The sequence below is a fragment of the Microcaecilia unicolor genome, chromosome 10 (genome assembly GCF_901765095.1).
Source record: "Microcaecilia unicolor chromosome 10, aMicUni1.1, whole genome shotgun sequence".
Taxonomy (NCBI): Eukaryota; Metazoa; Chordata; class Amphibia; order Gymnophiona; family Siphonopidae; genus Microcaecilia; species Microcaecilia unicolor.
Window position 1 is genome coordinate 30,396,844 of NC_044040.1, and position 27,136 is coordinate 30,423,979.

The 27,136-nt window shown below is 44.1% G+C and overlaps 1 protein-coding gene across 1 annotated transcript in view; it reads left to right on the plus strand.

Moving 5' to 3' along the window:
* KMT2E (lysine methyltransferase 2E) overlaps positions 1-27,136 on the plus strand; it is a 310,078-nt gene that overhangs the window by 73,965 nt on the left and 208,977 nt on the right. The window contains 2 exon segments of the mRNA XM_030216423.1: positions 4,357-4,437; positions 23,316-23,374. Of these exon segments, the coding sequence (XP_030072283.1) occupies positions 4,357-4,437; positions 23,316-23,374 (140 nt within the window).

A 27,136-nucleotide genomic window follows, 5' to 3' on the forward strand; every position in this document is an offset into this window, starting at 1 on the left:
TTCTGGACATGCTCCTCCTGGATGGAGGTCACGTGACGCTATGAATGGGGGCGGTCGCTAGTTCGTCTGCTCCTGCCACCTCTCATTAAACCCCGCATTTGAAGAATACTTAAACCCAATTTTTTCAGCGTAAAGTGGGTAAGGGTACCTGGGGCAGCCACTTTGAGAACTGGTGGTGTGGTTCGTTGGAGAGAATGGTGACTAAAATGCTGAGAAAAGACAAAAGAAGAAAATAAACTGCACGAGGACAAAATGGTGGCGCCAGTAAGTCCTGGGTGCTCTCTGGTTAGATCAGCATATGTCGTAGAAGTCGCAGCAGAGGTGACTGGGGCGATGGAAACGATCCTGGACAAAAGATTAAGCCCTATCGATTCGAAGCTGGAACACCTTAAAGTAATGTGGAACAGCTGGGGCAAGACTTGGCTGGGTATCAGCGGCGGACAGGAGAATTAAAGGACCGGGTCACGAAGATCGAGGAGGTGCAAGGCATAATGCAGAAGCTAGTTGATTCACATGTGGAAAAATTGGAGGATTTGGAGAACCGCTCAAGACGTAATAACTTATGGCATTGGGTGATCGAGAATTCCTGGAAATATGGCTGACTAAAGTCGTTCCCTTTTTCTTGCAGTAAAATAATTGAGTCTTAACAGACGTCTCCTCCGGTTTTTCAGAAGAGCCTACCCTTCCTACTTGTTGCTTCTGAGTTCTAGTGAAGGGGTATAAGAAGCAAGGCCCTTAACGGTATACTCTGTTGATTTGTACTTTGCCATGTGTATTATGGTTTTATTTGCTGTTGAATCGTGTTTATAATCCAAAAATATCAATAAACAGATTCAAATATAATCGGGGGGAGTGGGAAGGGGGAACGCGGTATTTCACTGTAAAATGTTATGAACATGAGTGAATTGTTTCTTTCATCTGGTTTAATAAAAATGATGGAAATAAAACCACAGTACCTATGTATTGGAATGTTCCAAATGCCAGTTTTTGTGTTACGTGGTCTATGACTAGGCTTTACCTGGTATAATCTCCAATAACCCAGTGTCTAATATCATAAATTTCAGTGTTCTGTTCTAAACACAGCAGTGACTCTTTTCACACCAAGATACAGCCCGTGATACATTGCTCTTCCCCTTGATCATTTTCTTTTTACATCTTATATGTATGTATATGTATCAAAATATACTGCAACTTTAATAACGTAAGACTGTTTAGCTTATTTGATAGCATGCTGAACCATTATAGGACCCTCACCAACATGGCCCATGTTTCAGCATGCTGCATTAGAGTTTGGTCCTAAATATAAATGTCAGTTTATAGTATAATTAACCACAGAAATTTTGCTGTATTTATCTAGAACCCCATTATAACAAGTTCACCTAGCATTTGCCTCAGCTGCTTCTTACTCAGAGAAATTCAAAATGGCAACTTCATGAAAAACGCTATGAGGAATAGCTATAACTTATTCAGGTTTGTTATACTGCCATTAACTAAGTGGCAGATCACAGTGGTGTACAATTCTATAAAATGGAGAATCATTGAGAAGTTTGAGTTAGGATGGGAGGGAGGGGACATTGATGCTTTATTGAACATGAAGGAACAATTGTGGATTTATTTAGCAAAAAAAAAAAAAAAAGGAGTAGGGGAAGATGACTCTTCTCAAACAACAAAGGAGATTTATTATTTAAACACAGTATACCTGGGTGGGTTGAACTTAGAAATTGATTGGAAGTCCTTAAACAGCGGCTCTGATTGGCTGTTCAGTCGTGTGATTCCTTTAAATCTTAGTGTTTTTCATGCAGTCACCACTTTTTTGCCATTTTGAATTTCTGTGAGTAAGCAGAAGCTGAGGCAAACACTAGGTATCGCTCCATGGTGCAACGGCACCTCAAATACTGTGTGCAGTTCTGGTCACCGCATCTAAAAAAAAAAATATATATATATATATATATATATATATATATATATATATATATATATATATTAGTAGAATTAGAAAAGGTACAGAGAAAGGTGACGGAAATGATAAAGGGAATGGGACGACTTTTCTATGAGGAAAGGCTAAAACAGCTAGGGCTCTTCGGCTTGGAGAAAAGACAGCTGAGGGGAGATATGATAGAGGTTTATAAAATACTGAATGGAGTGGAACAGAGAGATGTTCTTTCCAAAAATACTAGAACTAAGAGCACACAAAGAAGCTACTAAGTAGTGAATGTAAAACAAATCCGAGAAAATATTACTTCACTCAATGAGTAATTAAACTCTGTGGTAAAAGCGGTTAGCTTAGCAGGTTTAAAAAGGTTTAGATAATTTCCTAAAAGAAAAGTCCATAATCCATTATTAAGATGGACTTGGGAAAATCCACTGCATATTCTAGGGTAAGCAGCATAAAATCTGTTTTACTGTTCAGGGATCTTGCCACGTACTTGTGATCTAGATTGGCCACTGTTTGAAACAGGATACCTTTGACCACTTTGGCAATGCTTATATTCTTATGTTGTTAAGTCACCAATGGCTTTGGAAGATTGAGTCATCTGTTCGTTATTCACTGGACTATGCAAAGTAGATGTGACGCCTAAGTCTATCATTGCATGCTAGATTAAGGCCTCAGTTGAATCTATATATACTCTGAACCATAAGGTGGTTCTAGAAGGGCCCCAGACACATTCTAGTAAGTTGCAGGTGGCCTCCTGGGTAGAGGCCAGAGCGGTTACTCTGGAGGATATCTGAAAGTCAGCGACCTAGTCGATGTGGTATCTCTCTATTAAACATTACAAGATTGATATGTTGGCTAGGGAGGACAGTGCCTTTTGGCAGGGTGGTAGTGGAGGGGGCTTTGTCTTCCTCCTGCCCTGAGGGGTAAAGCTTAAATATATCCCACTAGTCTGGATTGGTCTTGTAGGATTTTAGGGAATGAGAAATTGTTCATACCTGTTAATTTACTTTTTTCCTCAAGTCCTGCTAGACCAGTCCAGCTCCCCTTCTGGGAAGACTACAGCCTTGATATAACTATCTGAGGGTAGCCTTGATTAGTTAAGACTTTATATTTTTTGTGGCTATATCTAAGAGATCTATTCCTGTTGAAGGGATTTCCCTTGGGGGGGGGGGGGGGGGGTCCTAGTTATTGAATGCTATGGATACTGATTTGTCTAGATAATTTCAACTTTGGCATTTAGCATACTGAGTTGTTCCAGACTGCACCACTCTTTTATCAGTGATGTCACTGGGAAGTTCAGATTTTCCACCTCCATCTGCTGATAGAATGACATATCTTCCTCCTCTTGACTGGTCTAGGAGGACTCAAGGAAAGGAAATTAACAGGTAAAATTTCATCTTTTTCCTTTGGTGGTTATTTTACAAATGTTTGCTTGTCCTTTCCATGGAGAAAGACAAAACTCCACCCCCCCCCCCCCCCAACACATTCTATGACACAATGGCATATACCAAATAAATCTGGAATGCATTTGTAAGAAATCAAACACACTGAAAATAAGCAGGTTCTCAGAGTTTAAAATATATTTAAAATGGTCTGCAACTCCCTTCAATACCTAGCTCAGTGTTCTTGAATGCAAGGCTGGGGAGGGGGGGGGGGGTGCGCAATGGCAGCACACTGCCACCCAAAGAACCTGGATTTGATTCCCAGACCAAGTTTCTGTTCTTCAGGCCAGTCAGGGACAATAATGTTGCAGAAAGCATTCACAACTCTGAGCAGAAGTCTGTTTGTCACTTAATAACCCAATGACTGGACTTAGGATCCGCCTTAGCTAGGTCAGTGAGCAGAAGGAGGCCACAATACTGCTAACCCGCGTCTGTCAATGATATCCATTCCCCACCAGCCCACTTTCAAACTTCATTTGGGGGGGGTAGCATCTTTAAGGTTGTGATTATTTGTCTACATGCTTTATCCTTCAAGCATGCGGCTCTTTCCTCATCCACTTTCCTGTCTCTGTCCTGAACCGAGGCAGAGTAGTGGGGGGGGGGGGGGGACCCCCAGAAAGACAAGATCTCCAAGGGCTGCCATTGTGCCCCCCCCCCCCCCTCCGGGTCTTGCATTGAAGAACACTGAGCTAGGTACTGAAGAGAGTTGCAGACCATTTTAAACTCCGAGATCCTGCTTATTTTCGGTGTATTTGTTGCATTCCAGATTTGTTTGGTAAATGTCATTGTGTCATAGAATGTGCTTGGGGGGGGGGGCGAGGGGAATGATATATATATATATACATACGAGAGAGAGAATTTTTTTTTTCTTTTCTGAAGCATAACTTAAAGTTCTGCTTTGAATTTTAAGTTTGCAATGACATTTTTTTCTTTTAAATATATTTCCTAAATTATGCATTATATCTTTTCTTCTTTAAGTGTGTGGCAACATATTGATTGTATGGGGATTGACAGACAACATATTCCTGACATATACCTATGTGAACGTTGTCAACCAAGGTTAGTATATTTAGTTGAGAAGTTAACTTTTTATTTATATTTTTATTGGTGACAAATCGTAAAACAACACATGTCCAACATTGTACGTTTTACATATTCAACTAAACATGTACACCTTCAAAACTGAATGATACAATCTGTCATCCAACTTTTCATATTTTCTCCTCGCCCCACCCCTCTATTCCATATCTTCAATATTTTATTGGGGATAATACATGCCCAGATATATCTGCTCTTCAAAACTATCCAACTGTGGTTGATTTATATTGTTTTGTTTAGTTCAGATTTGATGTTATTGGTCAGTTAATTATATTCTTTCTGTAGGTTGAAAGAGAAGTCTTTTGATGTGACTTTCTTTACAGTGTATCCTCATAGCAACAAAATATATGGGGGGGGGGGGGAGGCATTGTCTGTTCCAAAATTCCATTGTTTTTGAAGGGCCCCCCCAGCCTATTTTAACTATGCCTTGGTGGTTGTAGGTAGGAGCGATTTGTCTCCAGTTTCAAAATGGTTGCCACAACTTTAGGATGAGAAATTCTTCTGGGGCAGGAGTTGCCTCGCTGGTGTCCGCTGTTCTCCATATGTGTTGCTGCTCATTATTCTGAGGATGTACTATGGGGTGCAGTGGTTCTGTTTATCTGTATGCATAATGTGTGGGATCTCTAATTTGTGCTGCTTTATCCTGATGAAGGACAAACAGTTTATTCTCTTGGGATCATACTTGCAATTTGTATCCTTGCTCAGATATTTCTGTAAATTTTGAAGGCATCACCTTATTGAAAACCTGGGATGGGATTATCTTGGAAATGAATTTCTTTGAATGAAAAAAGCTTAAACCCAATAAAAAGGTATATAATCGTTTATTTAAAGAAGGCATTCCCCAGTATAACTTGCTTACAGGAAATGCATTTTGCCTTGTAAGGAATTTTCCAAATTATTGAGAAAGTGGTATGACCAGAAACCTTGACTGCAAAGGGGAAAAATGCTGTTGAAATCTATTTTTAAAAGGCCCTTCAAGTCACAATTATGTCAAACCCAACTGCAGTGGATTCGCTAAAATTAGACTTGTACACTATGTTAAGACCAGGTTTAGTGTTACTTAATATCTGTGCTTTCACAGTGGATTCATGGGAGGTTTTCCAAAAAGCTTGCTACAGCTATCCCTGAACCTGGTAATCTTCCAGTGGTTATTGCAGGTGACTTTAATTTATTGCTTGACTTTATGATGATTGTCAGTCTCACTGTTGAGTAAAGATTCAGAAATCCATGGTGGTCCTTCTGTCAGTAATTCAGGAGATGGGCTTCTCAGATCCATGGGTTATACCTCTAGGTACCTAATTGCACAGCACATTACTAGCAAACTGACTACATACATAAAATGGCAAAAACCATAATGGCTTTATCTACTGAACACGATGCTAAATGTTGGTTTGATAATATACTACTACTACTACTTATTTCTATGGTGCAGTCAAGTTACTGTAGCCATTCATAGCAGATACTATGAAGCATGCTCTTAAGTGCATATAGTTCTCTAAGTTCAGTAGAAGAGTGAAGCATTTGCTGAAGCATTAACTACTAGAGCAATTCATGTAATATCACAAGGCAACAGTATATGCTCAAATCCATTTTAACATTGGATCACCAAAGACTTAAGAATATTAGCAATACCTTGTGTGGTATAACACCAAATGGATTGCACTTATCACACATGCAAAGTCAGAGTGGGTCCATGCTGTGCATGCACATTAAATCCTCTTGATATTGAAATCTGCTGGAAAATCAAAACTACCAACAATAGTAACAGGAAGTAAAAAAGCTTAGTCTATAAAAACAACTTGCTTATTACTCTGGCTGCACCGTTCTGAACAAGTAGGTGTTATCCCCTCTTACCAGTAGATGGAGGTAGAGAAAATGCTGGTAATCTCCATTGAACTCAATGGTGCTCAGTGGAAATCTCTAGCATTTTTCTCTACCTCTAGTAGGTTGGTGATCTTGGTCCCTGGCCTAGCTTCCCCTGCTGGCTGAGGCCGCACAGTGTGGTTGAGCCTAATGGCCACTCCCAGGTTACCTGGTCCCTTGATTGGACGTGATAGAGCATGGAACCTAGCTCTACTGCCCCCCTGTTGCTCTTGTTAGTGGCTGCTGGGTGAAGCATTAGCTTGGGCCTGCAGGACCCTGCCTGAGGGGTGTAGGTCTCTATCCCCTTCTCCTCTTTGTCCATACACCCTGTTTAGGTGTGTTTTTCCCAAGCTTCCCTTGCAGCTTCCTGGCATTAAAAAAAAAAAAAATTCTGATCTGGTTTGCCTGATTTCACTTTATTCCTCTGTGAGGGGAATAAAGCTAATTGAGTTTAACAAAAGTAACTCTGTGGTTTACAGCCTTCTAGAAAAAAAAAAAGACGTTCACCCAGGTCCCCATGCCGAGGTTGGCCTGAGCAAAGAGGCAGGCTTGCACATGCTGGGCACATGGCAGGGCATGCTTGCTAGCAGATGTAGTTGCAGCCTGCAAGAGCTAGCAGCTTAGCACAGCTGCTGACTGTCTTTTTTTTATTTTTTAAATTTTTTTTATTATTGATATATCTAGAATGTTACAATAGAAACATTACAGGATTATGTTTCAAGAAACAATCCAAAAAAATATATATAATGCACAAAAGAATGTATGCAAGCCCACATTATGGAGAACTGAAGAAAGCAATCGCTGTTCTATCTATAAAGGAAATAAGAAAAGTCCCATCAGACTAATATTATTAATAACTCCAAAGAAACTTAGAAAGGAAACAAATTTATATAGAACTACCTTTCTCTTTTTCCATCAAAAATGTTTCCAAATGAGTAGGATCAAGAAAAATATAAGAATTATTCCCAAGCATTACCATACATTTACAAGGAAATTGAGGTACCTAAAGTGAAAACTCTAGCTTTTAACTGAAGAAATCTTTTCCGTCTCAATTGGGTAGATCTGGCAATGTCTGGGATTATCATAATACGTTGCCTAAAGAATGAGATATTCTTTTTGAGAAAATAAGCTTGTAACACAGAAAACTTAAATTCCTCATTATGAAAAGATACTAACAGTAGCACGTTTAGTAATAGGTCCTTGGGATGATTGAAGAAACTTAGACAAATCTAAACTGTTGGGTGATTGTAAGTTATCGAGGGCCCCTTCCTCCCTAACTATTCGAGAGCCTCTAGGAAGATGATAAAACTGATTAATTGAGGTATCCAATTGTCAGCTGAAGAACATCTTTAAAATACATTTTCAGAAGCTCCAGAGGTGCCAGGTAGTGTATAACAAGAACATTCTAAAACCTAAGATTATGGGCCCTAGATATATTTTCTAAAGACTCTCATTTGGAAATGTGTAGTACATAAGAACATAAGCATTGCTATACTGGGACAGACCAAAGGTCCATCAAGCCCAGCATCCTGTTTCTAACAGTGGCCAATCCAGCTTACGGGTACCTGGCAGGATCCCAAAACAGTACAAAACATTTTATGCTGCTTATCCTAGATATAATTAGTGGATTTTCCCCAAGTCCATGATGGCTTATGGACTTTTCTTTTAGGAAGTTATCCAAAACATTTTTTTAAATCCCGCTAAGCTAACTGCTTTTACCACGTTCTCTAGCAATGAATTCCAGAGTTTAATGATACATTGAATGAAGAAATATTTTTTCCAGTTTGTTTTAAATTTACTACATTGTAGCTTCATTACATTTCCCCTAGTCCTAGTATTTTTGAAAAGAGTAAAGAAGCAATTCACATTTACCCGTTCCACTCCACTCATTATTTTATAGACCTCTATCATATCTTCCCTCAGCTGTCTTTTATTATTTTATTGACCTCTAGTATATCTCCACTTATCTGTCTTTTTCTCCAAGTTGAAGAGCCCTAGCCGCTTTAGACTTTCCTCATAGGGAAGTCGTCCCACCATCCCCTTTATCATTTTCGTTGCCCTTCTCTGTACCTTTTCTTATTCCACTATCTTTTTTGAGATGCAGTGACCAGAATTGCACACGGTAGTTGTTTTAGGTCTTTCGGTAGTGTATTCCAGAGTTTGGTGCACATGTATGAGAAGCCGGTAGCGTATGTTGACTAAGGCCTTTTTATTTAGGGAAGTGGAGGGTATCTCACTGACTTAGTTGCATTTTGGATTGGTAGATCAATTAGGCTGGTCATGTAACCCGGTGTATCCTGTATGCCAGAGTACAGATTTTGAAGGATATACGTGCTTTGATTGGTAGCCAGTGTAGTACTTGGAGTAAGGGTCTAGCGCTTTCACATCGTTTTTTTGTTGTTGTTGTTGTTGTTGCTAACATGAGTCTGGCTGCTGTGTTTTGTGCTGTTTGTAGTTTCTTAGGATTTGGTCTTTGCACCCTGTGTAGATTCAACTGCAGTAGTCCGCATGGGCTAGGACCATGGTTTGAATCGGGGTGCGGAATACATCTCTTGGAAAGTATTGTTTAATGCGTTTGTTTACTCATTGTGTGGAACATTTTCTTTGTAGTGTGTGCAGCCTGTTTTTTTTTTTTTTTTTTAATATTTTATGGAGTATGTGTGTGTGTGTATGTATATGTGTGTATGTGTGTAAAAGTAAACCAAAGTACGTAATGGACATAACACAACTCTTCTGCTCTACGATTCTCTAATGTGTCTGTTCCACATGAACCTTATCTTACCACAACATCAATTTGTATTTGTTCATACCAGAGTCGGTGAACGCCTCTCTGGTACTATGTAAGCCACATTGAGCCTACAAATAGGTGGGAAAATGTGGGATACAAATCTAACTAACTAACTAACTAACTAAATGTATAATAGTAACAAGAATAGTATAACAAGTACTACAGAGAAAGCATGACTATAGTGAGTGTATATCCAGGATCAAAGTATAAATACGCTCGGATAACAAAGTGGCTGACCTTTGTGAGTTATATACTAGATAATTATCTATCTAACGTTTTCCATTTTAACAACTTATGAGATTTCTGGAAAGTACACCTTTTAATTATTTTTATATTTCTTATACAATATAACCTGGGATCTTGCCAGGTACTTGTGACCTGGATTGGCCACTGTTGGAAACAGGATACTGGGCTTGATGGACCTTTAGTCTGACCCAGTATGGCAACATTTATTTAGATTGCTCACACCTTTTTTCAGTACATTTATGTACTTATGTGCAGTTGTGCCATGGAGCAATACAAAGGCATTATAACATCCTTCCACAACAGTAAGTTTAAGCTTTAGAATCATACTTTCAGAAGTGGAAATCAGCTGGAATCAGTACATTAGATGCTGAGAATGTTAGGCCACGTGGCCTCCACAAATCATGCCTGTGGCACACCTCAATTTGAGGTTAGCTTAATGGACCCTATTAATCTAGTGGAGTCAGTCTACAAGTAATCTTCAGGATGTCATCTCAGTTACTACTCCACTCGGGCTCACTGACCTGATGGATGCTCCAATCCAATTTGGCAAAAGGTGTTCTCTTTCAAATTCCAACAATTCAAAAGATGCTCATAACAGATGCGTGCAACCTCGATCTCTGGTCTGTTCAGGAAAAACTGTATCAGATAAACTTCTCGGAGCTAAGAGCAATATGGATGCTTTAAAGGCTTTCAGAGATTGGTTATCTAGTCAAATAATTCTGATTCACAGACAACTGATTGCAATGTACTGTATCAACCAGCAAGGAGGGTTGGATTTGTATCTCCTGTGCCAGGAAGTGGGCCATCTCTCAGGATGTTACTCAGTGACGCATACCTGAATGGAAAACACACTGTCTGGCAGACAGACTAAGTAAGGTACTGCAACTCAACGAATGGTCTTTCATGAGGGTATAGCCAGAGGATCCATTGATATTTTTTTGCCAGTTGTTGCAACAACAAAGCCCCTCAGTTCTATTCCAGACTTAGGACCACACAGCAGAGTAGTCCCAGTTGTCTTTTTCATTTGTTGGGGAAAGATTTTCTGTACATGTATCCTTCAGTACTTTCATAATGAAAGCTCTCTTCTGAACCTTGTGTAGAATTGAATGTCCATGTTTTTAATTGCTCCTTACTGGCTGATGTAGACATGGTTCCTTTTCTTCTGGAGCTTTCCTTCAGATATCCTTGGAGGCCAGACATTTTTCTGGATACTAATAACTCAGGATCAAAGGTCCTTACCACATTCCCATCTCCAGTCCCCTAGCTCTATTGGTTTGAATGTTGAGAGGGTATGAACCTACCTGACAGTGTCTCTCATTTCCTTTTGACTTCCAGAAGAACTTCCTCTAGAAGGTCCTAGGTTTTTAGTAGCTTTGCTGTCTGATTTGAATGCAAGGCCCCATATCTGTTTTTCTTTCCTACAGAAAAACTTGTACAAAATATCTTCTACACTTGTCAGATCTCAAGACCAGCTGTATTAAGGTTCACCTTAGTGCAGTTGGCACTTACCACCAAGGTAGAAGGTAAATACATCTCTTTACAGCCTTTAGTTCACTTTATGTGGGGCTTGCTTCTATTGAAGCCTCCCATCAAATCTCCTGCAGTATCATGAGATCTTTGTGTCATTTTAACCCAGCTGATGAATGGTCCTTTTGAGCCACTACCTGTCTCCTGAAATACTTGACCTGGAAGGTCCTACTTTTGGCGGCAGTCACTAGAGAATGACATGGGGACAATGTTTGTCCCAGTGGGTTCTGTCCCCCGTCCTTGCCTCGTCCTCATGGGCTATGTCCTCATCTGCAGAAGCCTCAAACAATTATGATTTTATATTTAAATCTTTTTATTAAAGTATAAAAATGAACAATATGCCGTACGACTATTGTGTATAAATTACTACTACTACTTATTTCTATAGTGCTGTACACTTGAACATGAAGAGACAGTCCCTGCTTGACAGAGCTTACAATCTAATTAGGACAGATAAACAGGACAAACAAGAGATAATGGAATATTAAAGTGAGGACGATAAAATAAGGGTTCTGAACAATTGAATAAGGGTTAGGAGTTAAAAGCAGCATCAAAAAGGTGGGCTTTTAGCTTAGATTTGAAGACGGCCAGAGATAGAGCTTGACGTACCGGCTCAGGAAGTCTAGTCCAGGCATATGGTACAGCAAGATAAAAGGAATCGAGTCTGGAGTTAGCAGTGGAGGAGAAGAGTGCAGATAAGAGAGATTTACCCAGTGAACGGAGTTCTTGGGGAGGAATGTAGGAAGAGATGAGAGTGGAGAGGTACTTAGGAGCTGCAGAGTGAATGTACTTATAAGTCAATAAGAGGAGTTTGAACTGTATGCGGAAACGAATAGGAAGCCAGTGAAGTGACTTGAGGAGAGGGCTAATATGAGCATAACGACACTGGCGGAATATTAGTCGTGCAGCAGAATTTTGAACAGATTGAAGAGGAGAGAGATGGCTAAGTGGGAGACCTGTAAGAAGCAAGTTGCAATAGTCTAAGCGAGAGGTGATAAAGTGTTGATGAGAGTTCTGGTAGTATGCTCAGAAAGGAAAGGGTGAATTTTGCTGATATAGAGAAAGAAACGACAGGTTTTAGCAGTCTGTTGAATATGTGCAGAGAAGGAGAGGGAGGAGTCGAAGATGACCCCAAGGTTACGAGCTGATGAGACAGGAAGGATGGTGAAATTAGATCTTACCTGCTAATTTTCTTTCCTCTAGACCCTCCAGACCGGTCAAGACGCATGGGTTATGTCCTCCTACCAGCAGAGGGAGACTGAGAAACACTGAGCTTTTGAATACTGTATATATAACCTGTGCAGTACATCCACTAGCCAGTATAACCCTGACAAAGCAGAGAAAACCAAAACACCAACTAGAACTAACAACCCCGTACGCGGTCACTGTCAACTGGACACTTTCTTCATATCTTTCATTGTGCCCTTTGAATTGTGTGTGCTTCCACAGGTGGACTAACAAACACGGTCACACCTGACCAGACTTATACAAACAAAGTCTGAAACCATAGAAACCACACTCAACAGCTGCCAAGATAGAACAACAGACAAACCGACCTCCTGGCCTACAGTACAGACAGGGCGGGCCTTGACCGGTCTGGAGGGTCTAGAGGAAAGAAAATTAGCAGGTAAGATCTAATTTCACCTTCCTCCACGACCCTCCAGACCGGTCAAGACGCATGGGACGTACCCAAGCAGTAAGATCCTAAGGGCGGGATCCGCGTAGGCCAGAGGTCAACACTGCAGCTCCAAAACCTGCCTCATCCTTGGCATGCACATCAATCCTGTAATGTTTAACAAAGGAATGCAATGACGACCAAACCGCCGCTCGACAAATATCTAACGGAGGAATCATACTACTCTCCGCCCAGGAGGTTGCCATTCCCCTGGTAGAATGAGCCGAAAATTCCTTAGGGACCACGCGGCCCTTCAGCAAATACGCCGAAGCAATGGACTCCTTCAACCATCTAGCTATCGTAGCTTTGGAAGCTGCCGCGCCCTTTCTTGCACCACCATGGAGAACGAACAAACGATCAGAAAGCCTATAGTGTTGAGTTCTGGAGACGTAACAGCGCAAGACTCTACGCACATCCAACTTGGCCAGTCGACGCTGCTCCGCATCCCCCGCCAAGTCACCCAACACTGGCAAAGAAATCACTTGATTCACATGAAACTCTGAAACCACCTTGGGCACAAAGGACGGCACCGGGCGCAACGAAACCTTCTCCTTCGAAAAAACCAAAAAGGGCTCTCTACACGACAAAGCCTGAAGTTCTGACACTCGACGAGCTGAAGTAATAGCCACCAAGAACACCGTCTTTAGGGACAGATCCTTATCTGAAACAGAAACCAAGGGCTCAAACGGTGGCCTCACCAAAGCCTCCAAAACGAGATTCAAATCCCACGGAGGCACCATCCGCCGCCGGGGCGGGCGCAGTAACTTAACACCCTTCAAAAATCGAACCACATCAGGACTAGAAGCTAACGACTTTCCCTGGAGCTTCCCACGGAAACACGACAAAGCCGCTACCTGCACCTTCAAAGAAGACAAGGCCAAACCCCTGTCTATACCATCCTGTAAAAACTCCAAGACATCTGTCACCGACGCCCGAAAGGGAAGAACCTGCCTACCTGTACACCAATGCTCAAAGACTCTCCAGACCCGGATATACGCCAGTGAAGTGGACTGCCTACGCGAACTCAACATTGTATCAATCACTCTGTACGAAAAACCTTTCTTCCTTAACCTGTGCCTCTCAAGAGCCAGGCCGTAAGCGAGAACCGATCCGGATCTGGCATAACTATCGGTCCCTGACACAACACCCCTGAATCTGACAACGGCAGAGGATCCGCTATCGCCAACCGCACCAGATCTCCGTACCACGGCCGACGTGGCCAATTCGGGGCTAACAAGATCACATGTCCGGGGTGCCGAGCGATGCGCTGAATCACCCGACCGACCAACGGCCACGGGGGAAACACATACAGTAACTCCTGCGGCCACGGCATTAGAAGCGCATCTATGCCTTCCGCTCGAGGATCCCTCCGACGACTGAAAAACCTCTGAACCTGAGTATTGCGGGCCGTTGCCATCAGATCCATCACGGGAAGTCCCCAGACCGCTACAATGCGACTGAACACCGACCGATGAAGCGACCACTCTCCGGGGTCTAGAGCATGCCTGCTTAGGTAATCTGCCTCCACGTTGTCTACTCCAGCCACATGCGCCGCGGAGAGCGCCAGCAGATGGACCTCCGCCCATTGACACAACAGCGCCGCCTCCTCCGCGACCGCCTGACTCTTTGTGCCCCCCTGACGGTTGACATAAGCCACGGCGGTGGCGTTGTCGCAAAACACCCTGACTGCTTTCTGCATCAGCACACTCTGAAACGCCTGAAGCGCTAGTCGAATGGCCCGGGTTTCCAGACGATTGATGGACCACTGAGCTTCTACCTGAGACCAGCGTCCTTGAGCTACCTGACCGAGACAATGAGCTCCCCAGCCCTGAAGACTGGCGTCTGTGACAAGAACCAACCACTGCGGAGCCTCCAACGGCATTCCCTTTTCCAGATTGCCTGGATCTAGCCACCACTTGAGACTGAGGCGTGGGGCTACCGGCAGCTGAAGGCGGACATCCAACTCCTGCGACAGGGGCGCCCATCGACGAAGAAGAGCTGACTGCAACTGCCGCATATGCGCCCGAGCCCACGGAACTACCTCTATGGTGGCCGCCATCAACCCCAGGACTTGCAGATACTCCCGGGCCGTCGGAGCCGCCTCCGACAGAAATAGACGAATCTGACCCTGCAACTTGCGAATCCGGGGGCCTGGCAGGAAGACCCGACCGTTCCTGGTATCGAATAGAACCCCCAGGTACTCCAGCGATTGCGACGGCACCAGGTGACTCTTGCCAAAGTTCACTACCCAGCCCAGAGACTGAAGAAACTGCACCACTCGAGCCGTAGACACCTCGCTCTCCGACTGGGACTTGGCCCGAATCAACCAATCGTCCAGGTACGGGTGCACCAGAATCCCCTGCTTCCGCAAGGCTGCCGCCACTACCACCATGATCTTGGAAAAGGTTCGAGGAGCCGTTGCTAACCCGAAAGGCAGAGCACAAAACTGAAAATGCTTTCCCAACACCGCAAAGCGCAGAAATCGCTGATGAGCGGCCCGAATGGGGATGTGTAGATAAGCCTCCGTCAGATCCAAGGACGTGAGAAACTCCCCCTCCTGCACCGCGACAATGACCGACCTCAATGTCTCCATGCGAAAAGAGGGGACTCTGAGAGCCGCATTGACTGCCTTCAGATCTAAGATAGGCCGAAAGGCGTCCTCCTTCTTTGGGACTACAAAATAAATTGAATAGCAGCCCAAGCGGCGTTGAGCGGCGGGAACAGGTACCACCGCCCCCAGACTGATCAGACGAGCCAGAGTGTCTCGCACTGCTGCCCGCTTGAGCCTTGAATGACAAGGGGACTCCAGAAACCTTTCGGGAGGCGAGCCGTCGAACTCCAGAGCGTACCCGTCTCGCACCACTTCGAGGACCCACTGATCCGATGTGATTTGGGCCCAGTCCTGGTAAAACAGACTCAGCCGAGCCCCTACCCGAACCAGAGCCTGGGCCCGCACACCTTCATTGCGAATTACGCCCCGAAACCTGTCCTCCCGCGGAAAAATCGCGCCCTCCGCGCCGATTCCCCCGAAAGGACTGAGTTCGCTGGAAGAACCGACCTCTAAAGGGCCCACTAGTCCTCCCGGGCCTATACCGGCGAGCCTCCTTAAACCTGCCTCGGGAGGAAGTACCCCTGGACGCCCCTTTTGGACGAAAATCCGGAAGCCGAGGGGCCTTGGCATCGCTGAGTCCACGCACCAACTTATCCAAATCCTCCCCAAAAAGCATGGACCCCTTAAAAGGAAGCGAACAAAGCTTAGCTTTGGAGGCCGCGTCAGCGACCCAACCTCGCAACCACAGTGCCCTACGTGCCCCCACCAGCATAGCCATATTCTTGGCCGAAGCACGGAGCAAATCATAAAGCGCATCAGACAAAAAGGACGATCCCATTTCCAATTTGGCTAATTCCTGTACCCCGGAGGTCCCAACCTCCACCGAATCATCCAGCAGTTTCTCGGCCCATCGGAAACACGCCCGCGCAACTAGCCCCCCACAAATCGAGGCTTGCAGGGCCAGGGCCGACAGATCAAAACTCCGCTTGAGGAAGGACTCAAGCCTCCTATCCTGGGGATCCCGGAGAGCAGTCCCCCCGTCCACCGGAATAGCCGTGGCTTTTGTAACTGCTGTCACCACTGCATCCACTGTGGGAGCCTTAAAGGCATCTCTATCTTCCTGTGGGAGCGGGTACAGTCTCGACATAGTTTTAGACACTTTACAGGGAGAATCCGGCGAATGCCACTCTTGAAACACCATATCCCGGATGTCCTTATTCATGGGAAAGGACCTAGCCTGCCGCTGAATCCCCTTAACCAAGGGATCCACCTGTTTAGCCTCCCCCAAAACCGCCTCTGGCTGATCAAACTTGAGGGTGGAAGAAATCTGCTCAATGAGCTCCGCAAGCTCCTCCCTGTGAAAAATCCGCACTACAGAGGGATCCTCCCCCGGGACCACCAATTCCGGATCCTGAGGCCCCTCAAGCCCCTCAGGGTCCCCAATATCACTGAAAACACCTTCGGATCCTACAGGGGAGAACCCCTCCTCGTCATCCCACTCAAACCGAGGCCTCTTCGCCAGCGCCGCACTAGCCCCCTCCCCTAAAGATGGGGGACCAGCCTTCCAGGCTTGAAAAAGGGTCCAAACAAAATCCGGAGGAAAACCAACGCCTCCTGTACCCTCAGGCACCCCCTTCGGCGCCGACCCGGGAGCAGCAGGGCCAAAAACAGCTGATTCCGCGGGACGCGCGGAATCCAAAATGGCGGCCGTTCCCGCCAAAACTAAATTTGTTGAAACCGTCCCTGCCGGTGCTCCTGCTGTCCCCGATGCCCCCGAACTAGCTGGGGCCTCCGCCACCAACACCGGGGGTGCCGCCATCGGCGAGGCCTGCTTTGGTTCGCCGCACAAACGGCACTGGCCTCCCGGCGCTTCTATGCCTCGGCGCGAGCACGCGCGACAGCGGAGAAGTTTGCCTGCCATGCCCTCGAAGCACACCACCCGCTGTGCTGAGCGGCGCACACGCTGTCTCTCACAGCTTCCCCCCAACAAAGAATCGCTCTGCTCTCTTTCGCTAGCGATAGGAAACGAACCTGCCGTCCGTTCCTATCTACATAAAGCCTCAGACGGCTCTTAAAGAGATATCACCCAATTTCTTTTTCTTTCTTTCTTTCTGTCTGGCAGCTGAAAAGTGGGGGGCTCTCAAGGCTACAATCATAGAAAGCAGCCGAGGCACAATGCTGCCAGCATCTCCAAGGAGAGCAGCACAGGGGGAGGGACCTGAACACAGGTGTAACACCCCAGGGGGAAAAACTGGGCCCCACCGGACCCAGGGCCCCGAAGCACTTTTTTTTTTTTTTTTTTTTTTTACCACGTACAGGGAGTAGTCCAAACTAATAACTTAGGCAATAAGAGAGGAAACTCCTCAACTGAATAATCAAACTACCTCACCAGACTATTGAAGACTGCACAGGCTGTCCATCTACCTCTGCTGAGACTGAGAAAATACTGGCTAGTGGATGTACTGCACAGGTTATATATACAGTATTCAAAAGCTCAGTGTTTCTCAGTCTCCCTCTGCTGGTAGGAGGACATAACCCATGCGTCTTGACCGGTCTGGAGGGTCGTGGAGGAAGAGAGTGTTATCCTTCAGAAATAGAGAATGGGGGAGGAGGAGAGGTTGGTTTAGGGGGAAAGATAAGAAGCTCAGTTTTGATCATGTTTAGTTTCAGATGGCGCTGAGACATCCAGGCAGCAATGTCAGACAGGCAGGCTGATACTTTGGCCTGGATTTCGGCTAAGATTTCTGGTGTGGAGAGGTAGATCTGGGAGTCAGCGTAAAGATGATACTGAAAACCATGGGATGAGATCACAGAGTACCAAGGGAAGAAGTATAGATGGAGAAAAAAAGAGGTCCCAGGACAAATCCCTGAGGTACACCACCTGACAGTGGGATAAAAGTAGAGGAGGATCCACTAGAGTATATGCTAAAGGTACGCTGGGAGAGATAATATGAAAACCAGGAAAGAACAGAGCCCTGAAATCCAAGTGAGTACAGTGTATCAAGGAGTAGGCTGTGATCAACAGTGTCAAAAGCAGCAGATAGATCGAGAAGGATGAGGATAGAATATTGGATCTGGCCAGGAACAGATCATTGGAGACTTGAGCAAGCGCTGTTTCAGTGAAATGAAGGGGGGCGAAAGCCAGATTGAAGTGGATCAAGAATAGCTTGAGATGAAAGAAAGTCAAGGCAATGGCGGTGAATAGCACGCACGTTCAAGTATCTTGGACAGAAAACAATAAGAACAGTGAGCTGCTATAATAACCCTCCTCATCACCACCCTCTACCCTTCCAACCCCAACAGTAGCTGATTTCTACTACCCGAAGGAATCCTAAGCCACTCAGTTAAAATGTCTAGGGGTACAAAATACAACCCATGCTGTAGAGGGGAGAAATATGTCCTATGAAGCACTGTTATGATTTTTTAACATGTGGATGAATACGAAGTCATCAGTCTCACTCTAGCTTTCCTATCTTCCACAGTCCTTCCTGCAATAGAAGATGTCTTCTTAGAAGATGTGCTGGTGGCAGGATGTACTGGATTCCCCCATGCAAATTTTGCTTCTCCCCATCTCCGCGGTTACTGCGGGTCCCCGTCCCCATGTCATTGTCTAGCAGTCACTTCAGCTCCAAGCCCCAGTAGTTGATCCACCTTGCATAAAGTTTTACAACAGTAGTGGCCCTGTGCACCAACAGAATTCAGAATTCCATCTTACTAGGCAGGTTTGGCCAGACAGTGCTTCAGAATCTCTTGGGGTACAGAATCCTCCTCCAACACCATAGGTCCACTTATTTTCTGTTCTAGACTGCCTCTGGTTCCTCTTCTACCCACCCCCCCCCCCCAAAAAAAAAAAAAAAGTTATAAAGTTCTTGCTGTCTGTTATCACTGTTTAATATTTGCGTGTTGCAGGATCTTCTGCATATTCCCTTTTTTTTGTTGTCAAAGGCAGCCTTTAACTAGGGTGTTTCACATGTAAGGATATGCTGCTTGTCCACAGAGAAACCAAAGTTACCTGTAGCAGGTGTTTCCTTAGCGTCCCTCTGGACCGGACCAGGATTGGACTGATGGGTTGTGCTCGCCTACCAGCAGGTGGAGACTGAGAAAAAACTCTGACTCTAGAGAGCCAATAGGAGCCCTGGTCATGTGACCTTAGCCTCAGTATTTTCTCAGTCTCCCAGCAGGTAGGAAGCGAGCCCATTAGTCTCTCTCTTTATCTTTCTCTTTTAGAGGTTAATAATAAGAACAACAATGCTACCTCTTCTTCTGTGCCTAGGAATTCTCTGTTAGACGCTGGTCAGGTAGGGATTTCTTTTCCTTTCTTTCATTTACAGCCTCTGGGGGTGTTAAACTCGGGTGTCCCCGGGTCCCTCCCCCCTTCCTCCCCATCTCCCATACGTAGCTGGGAAGGGCTACCCTTTGTTTAGAAAGGTGTATGTCTTTGGGAGAGGCAGCCACTATGGAAAGTTAAAAGTACAAGTATTTTTTTTTTCCTTCCCCGGCATTTTAAACGAGCAAGTTGTTTAAAAAAAAAAAAAATGGGGAGACAATACTCAGATGGCTAACGAGCTCCATAATTGTAACGAGCAGGCTTAGCTGTTAAAAAAAAAAAAAAAAAAAAAAAAGGACAAGAATTTAATGGTGTCTGGGGTTTTACATACTCTCCCTTCTCCCTTATTGGGGTTTGATTCTATTAGCATAAAATTTCACTGGCCAGGTCCCACACATCAGCGCCTTTCAGGAAGATGTGCACACGTGTGGTGCAACAATCTAAAAAGTTGTTGTAAACAAGCTGGAGAAGGTTCCTGCATGGACTCTGTCGGATGACATTATCCGCATGTACTTCTCTATATCTTGCTGTCCTTAGAGAACAGCTGCTTTAGGTAAGTAACCACTTTATTGCCCCATATTGCTAATAAATAATGGATTGTAAAATTTACACTGTTATTAACTATTGTTCCCAGAGATCAATGTGATTTTGTGAAGGGTGAATGTCAGGTGATAATGAAGGTTTATTACAAAATGGAGGAGTAGCCTAATGGTTAGTGCAGTGGCCTGATTCCCATTGCAGCTTCTTGTGACTGGAGGCAATCACTTAACCTTTCATTTTCCCATGTACAAAATAAGTACGTGCTGTGAAGATGAAGCTCCCACCTCAGGATCCCAGGTCCCTCTTTCACTCAGGGTGAGCTGGTTCTCAGTATGCAGATTTTATGCAAATTATTCTACTACCCCTTTCTGCTCAGGGTGACCTGCTTCTCAAAGGCAAACACAGTCAGGTCTCACCAACAGGATATTCTCTTACAAATCTTTTATTCCCCCTTCCTGGGGCACACTTCTTCCAGCTTAAAACACTTTTACAAGCTTAAACAGTCCTTCCAGCTTAAACATTTCTTCCTAGTCAGTTCAATCTTCCAGCTTAAGCACCTGGACACTCAGTCCTTCCTTGTAACATGAACACCCCAGTCCTTCCTTATGACCCGGACACCCAGTCCGTCCTTGTAACACACAGTTCTTATACCTGGCACTCTAGGGCCTTCTTACCCCAGCCAGCTTCCTTGCTTTGCACACAGTTCACCACCAGTCCAAAGGGCTCAGCCAGTACTTCACATGGGGACCTCCTGCTTCAGCTACCAGCTCACTTCTTCCGCTGCTAGCTCTCCTCGTCCCCTCACCACTCAGGTGGGGTATTAAGTGTTTAATGGCCAAACAGGACCCAGCCCATAACCTGCTGCACCTGTTTCCACCTCCAGGACTCTCCCCGGTCCTAGCGACCTCCAGCTATACCTCCCCTTACTGGCTCCCTTCAGCGACTCACCCAGCCCTTCTCCCTGGATATTTTAGGGGAAGGGCGCCCTCTAGGGGCCTAACCAGGGTAGGACAGCCTCTCCCTTCTCACAGTGCATACAATATGTAAACTGCTTTGATTGAAAACACAGATCCCTTTCACTTTCCCCTATGTCTAGGATGAGGGACTGGCCCCTGATAGCACTATCCATGGATTCAAAGAAAGTCCTTGATTTAAGTTATATAAGCATATCTCTTTGAAGTATTATCTTGGTTTGAGTTCAGGCCTCAATTTGTTCAGATGGTCAAACTATTAGATAGAGCCCAATCCACTTAAGTGGTAATTTTGTCCAGACTAATGAAAAACACTAGACAGGGCTGTTGCTTTTGGTATCCTCCAGGAGCCATTAATTATTGCCCGCTGACAAACATTCTGGGAATCGGGCTTCAAGACAGAATAAATTAGTTTTGTATGCAGATGATATAGTAAATATGGATAAGTTATAAGTGTTCCCCTTACTATGCCTGTGGTCCAGGAAGATTTAATTGGTTATATATATTTTTTTTTTGCTGGAATTCTCAGGCCATAAAATATTTGGGCATCTGGTTCCATGCAATTTTGGAAGACACCTTAGCTAAAGAAAAACTCCTGTTCCACATTCCTATTATTGAATTAACGACTAAATGGTTTAATTTGTTTGTCTTGGTGGGGAAGATTGATTATTGCACCTAGACTGAATTACTACTTTAGCATGTTCTCTTTGCCATTTTCTGTGTTCTTATTCAATAAGATCGATAGATTTATACCCAAATTTCTTTGGAAAAACAGGAATCTAAGAACAGCATTAACTACATTAAACTAACCAATTTTCAGTTCCATCATCAAGCCTTTTTTCTTCGTCAGGGCAGCCTGTGGTTTCAAAACTGCGCACATTCTGATAAACACTGAGGCTGCTGTTGGAAGATATCCTAGCTCCCTTGCCGATGAGCTAATCATTGCCTTGTGTCTCCTTGTTTCTTTACAAGAGTCGATGGTTCTATCAATCATGTTCACAGCCTTTAAGGATGTAATTTTATAAGTCTTTCACGTGCAAAATGCCTCTTATAAAAGTGCATCACTCATAAAATTAGGTGTGTACTTGTACGTGATTTTAGAGTTGGCGTGTTCTGGGATGGAGTTGTGATTTATGCCAAGCACATATAAATGCCCATGTTTATTTATTGAACACTTTTTTTTATACCAGCCTTCAGGGCACAATCAAGCCAGTTTACAATAGAATTACAATAGAACAGCAATAGAAGGGAATTGCAAAACACAGCGTAACTGAGGAACAGCAAAGCTAGGAATAAAGAAATGCAAAAAAAAAAAAAATCAATATAGACGTGATTTCTGCAGGATTTGTGCTAGTATTTTATAAAAATGCAAGTATCTATATGTCTTTATAAAATAGCTTAAAAATAGGTGCCTTCTGCACTTCTAGACCTAGGTGACCTTTTATAAAATTACCCTCTGAAAGTCTAGAAAGTAGTCTTCAATCCAAAGGGTCATTGTCAAAGCTACAGGTACAAGGCTTTATGGAACCTAGGACAATCATCAACAAAGGTTAGATTCAAAATGTTCTAGGAACTCCATGTGGACTTTGTGTCTAATAAACAATACTATCACAACTTTCTGCTCTATCATTGCTTTAAAACTAGTCAATTGAATCCATCTACTGTTTTAAGTAAAGGTCTGTTTGCCTAAAATAGAGTCTGTTATCAGCTTCTTAATAAATGTATGGAGAAGGTTTGGAAGACTGATATTGACTAGGCACTTTAACGCACTGTGGGAAAGATTCTGTCTGTAATCAACATTGGTCACCCCAGTATGTGCCTTTTTTTTCCTCCACACATAGGACAGCATGAACCCCCAGTCAAAGTCTGGAGGGCAGCAGTGGGTACTTTTCTCTGACATGCTTTGTCTGCAATTGCTTACATTTTGGTCCCAGATTTGGAGACAGTTGAGTGATATTCTGAAAAAAGGAAATATTGGTTTGGATGTCATTTGCTCTCCAGTGTGAAATTCTATTTTAAATGAATAAATCTATTTGTGTTTAGCTTAAAGGCTTACCTTTTAATCACTAGAAAGACAATACAAATGTGAATATGACTATTTGGTGGAATATTGGATTGTCTTTCTCATAAATATGAGTGGAGACACTGTTGAAGCATTGTAACGTTTGGGCACCAGTGGATAAGTTTGTGGGCAGTCCTGTAGGTTAAGGTCAAACTCTTATTACTTGTCTATGATTTAAGAGTCTGCACACAGCCAGTTTGCTGCTGCTGCTTCTATTTCTATTTTTATATGTAAAAGTTAAGAAGCATAATAAAGAAATTTGAACTGAAAATAATAATTCTTTTGGCAGGGCATTGGATAAAGAGAGAGCAGTTTTGCTACAACGAAGGAAAAGGGAAAGTATGTCAGGTGGGTAAAATGTTTTTTTTTTTATATCTGTACCTAAGGATACTTTTGTCACAGGGCTGTTATTTGTACCTACACTTCAGTTGTTGATTTACGTCATGAAATCTCATATGGAAAATAGTGTTGTTCAACACTAAGTAATTTCAAGAATGTTTGTTTTTAAAGGGAAAAATCTTTTTCATCCTCTGTTTTAAATGATCCTCTGAGATCTAATGAAACCCCAAAATAGCTATTCATAGTTGTTAAACGTGTTTTTATTTTCCATTTTCCAGCTGATTTCTGAAGGAGAATGTTATAAACAAGAGTCTTGCTTATGGTATTCCATAGGACATCTCATCTTAATGCTATGGGGCAATTAATAAGAACATAAGAGTAGCCATACTGGGTCAGACCAATGGTCCATCTAGTTCAGTATTCTGTTTTCCGAACAGCTGCCAAGCCAGGTTACAAGTACCTGGCAGAAGCCCAAATTGTGACAACACTCCATGCTTCAAATCCCAGGGGAAGCAGTTGCTTCCCATGTCTGCCTCAATAGCAGACGATGGACTTTTTCTCCAGGAATTCGTCTAAACCTTTTTTTTTTTTTTTTAACCCAGATATGCTAACCGCTGTTACCACATCCTCTGGCAAAGAGTTCCAGAGCTTAACTATTCTTAACTTAATGTTTTCTTGGATTTTAGAGCAAGTAGAAACTTCATTACCACATCCTCTGGCAAAGAGTTCCAGAGCGTAACTATTCTTAACTTAATGTTTTCTTGGATTTTAGAGCAAGTAGAAACTTCATAAGGGAGCAGCAAGCAGAGAGATGTCCTCCACGTCAAGAGAATAAAGGATGCTGTGGATCTCACACTGGGTGGGAGGCTTCTTTCGGGTAAGGCCTGCCCACTCTTGTCATCCAAGACCTAGGCCATGGCTGACTACATGGCTAGACGAGATCTACCAAAGGAACTTCTGCAACCTCTTACTTCGCATACTTTGCTCAAAGAACTGGACCAAGGATATCCCTGATTCCAGGAGGGTCTACGGTTCCAAGGACAGTTCATCAAAATCTACTGGCCACCACCTTGTTCCATTGTTCACCAGAAGATTCCATTGTATTCCCCCTCAAACCCAAAGTCAGTACTGTGGAGAAGAGTGACTTTGGGGAGGGGATACTGTCATGGTTGCTGCCGTGCTTCCCGCCCCAACACATCTTCCGCTCAGCAGCGCTTCTCTGGGTGGCATCCCGCTCCCGCGCTGCAACTCCATTCGGCGGTTGATTCTGGCATACTAGGGCGAATGCGCTGAAGAACTCCTTTTATGCTCCAGCGGCAGCGACACTGGAGGACCCCGTGGGCAGTGTCACTTCCTGCCAGTCAGATTTTAAAGAGGCTTGTGGTGGTGTTCCAGCACCTTTGCAACAGGTCTCTTGTAGTGCCTTGCCTCCAGACCTGTTAGCCTTGCCTGACCTCCAGCCCATAGGGACACAGACTTGGGGGTACATGTGTTTTCCTATTTAGACAGTTGTTTGGTCAAGAGCTTATCAGAGGAAGGTGCAAAAGAATCAATGTACATCACCATTCGGTGCTAGAGTTGCTAGGGATCATTTATAAATTATCCCAAGTCACAGCTAAACCCTTCATAAAAATTAGAATTCATCAGAGCCCTGCTGGACATGACTGGCATTTGCATTTCTTCCACAACTGTGGGTCTTGACTCTAGTAGTGGAAGTGCACGAGAGTCAGCAGGTATCAGCTGGTCTGATGTTGAAGCTACTAGGCCACATAGCTTCCACAGTTCATGTGATGGCATGCCTCAGTTTAAGGCAAGCTCAACAGACCATGTCCACCCAGTGGTCTTAAGTCACGGGGAAACTTCAGGACATTTTATCTGTCACCATTCTACTCTGGTACGCTAGTGTCTTGGTGGATGGTTCAGTTCAATCTGACAAAAGGAATGCCTTTCCAAATTTTTCATATTCCAAAGGAGCTAACAGTGGATGCGTCCAACCTGGGATGGGGGTGCTCATGTAGATAGGTACCACCCTCAGATTCTGTGGTCTGTTTAGGAAAAGCTTCATGAGAAGTTCATTGGAGGTAAGAGCAATATGGAATGCTCTAAGCGCTTTCTGAAACTGGTTATCAATCCAACTTATTCTAATTTAGACGGACAACCAGGTTGCAGTGTATTACATCAGCTAGTAGGGAGGGACAGGTTAATACCTTCTGTGTCAGGAATCTTGTTAGTGGAAGTGGGACATCTAGTTAAGGGGTATCCTTCAATCCACATCTTGACAGGGGAAGACAACTGTATGGTAGACAGACCGAGTCAGATTCTGCAGCCTCATGAGTGGTTTGTGTATGAGAGCCTAGTCCAAGATCTTATGAGAGTGGGGCAACCCTTGATTTTTTTGGTTTTTTTTTTTTGTACCAGTCAGTAAAACAAAGTCCCTCAGTTCTGCTCTAGATTAAGATTGCACATCAACATAGCTTTGGATGCCTTATAGCTTCCTCACTCATATGGGTGGCAGGAGGGGAGGACATTTCTGTATTCATATCCTCCTGTAGGTGTACATACATGAGGAAATAATCTTCTGGCTGCAAACGTTTACAGAGAAAATGGAAAACATTTGTTGCACCCACAGTCAAAACAGGTCCCCATCAAGTTAAAAAACAAAAACAAACATTTTGTTTGTTTGTATGTGTGTGTGTGTATGTATATATATGTATGTATGTATATATATATATGTGTGTGTGTGTATATATATATTTCTCTGAGGACAAGCAGGCTGCTTGTTCTCACATGTGGGGTCCGCGTCGGCCCAGGAAATGGCAAATTTTCACTAGCAAAATTAAAAAGTTTTGCCAGAGTCTTCTGGCGCGCGTGCAGCGCGTACGATTTCCCACCCTTTGCGTGGGCTTGCCTCCTCAGTTCTTTTTTTTGTCTGCAACGAGGTGACAGGATTTTTTCTTCTGTCCTCATTCTTGGCCCAGGACAGAGTCTGACGACTATTTATTTTATTTCTTGTATTATTTTAGTCATTTAAAAAAATAAATATATATTCCCGTAGTTACTTTTAGTATTTTTTCTCTATTTTAAATTTACTTTCTTTTTGACGCAGCTGACCTTTAGGCCGCGCGGTCGAGTTTTCTCCCTTTTTGTGCCCTTCTCTTTTTTGGCACAATCGCGTCGTTTGATTTCGCCGAAGCCGTTTTTCCTTCCATGTCATCGAAGACACCCAGCGACTTCAAACGTTGTACTCGGTGCAACCGGACCATCTCAGGTACTGATACCCATGCCTGGTGTATCCAGTGCCTTGGGACCATAGCCCAGCTGCTTGTAGTCTGTGTTCATATGAAGAAACGGACCCAAGCGTCTCGAGAAGCCCAATGAGAAAAGCTTTTTGGGGCTCGGTCTGGTCCGTTGTCGACATCAAGGAGCATCGATGTTGGCAAGAGAGGTAATGGCTGCTGGGAGCAGTGAGGCGTCGAGTGGGTCTCCACCTGCCTAGAGGCCTCCTGTTATGCAGGCCCCCCGGGATCGACCTTCGGACCTGGCCCCGAGGAGACATGAGGATTCCACGTCATCCTCATCGGTACCGAGGAGTCTCAATGATGGGCGTCAAGCGAAGGCGAAGAAGCACCGTCATCGTTCTCCTTCGACACACAGTACCAGGAGCTCATGGGCGTCGAGAGAGTCGGCACCCGAGAAGCGTTGGCGCTGAGAGGATCGCTCCCCCTCAATACAGGAGGTGCCGATGCGTCGGTCTCCTAGCAGCCTGGTACC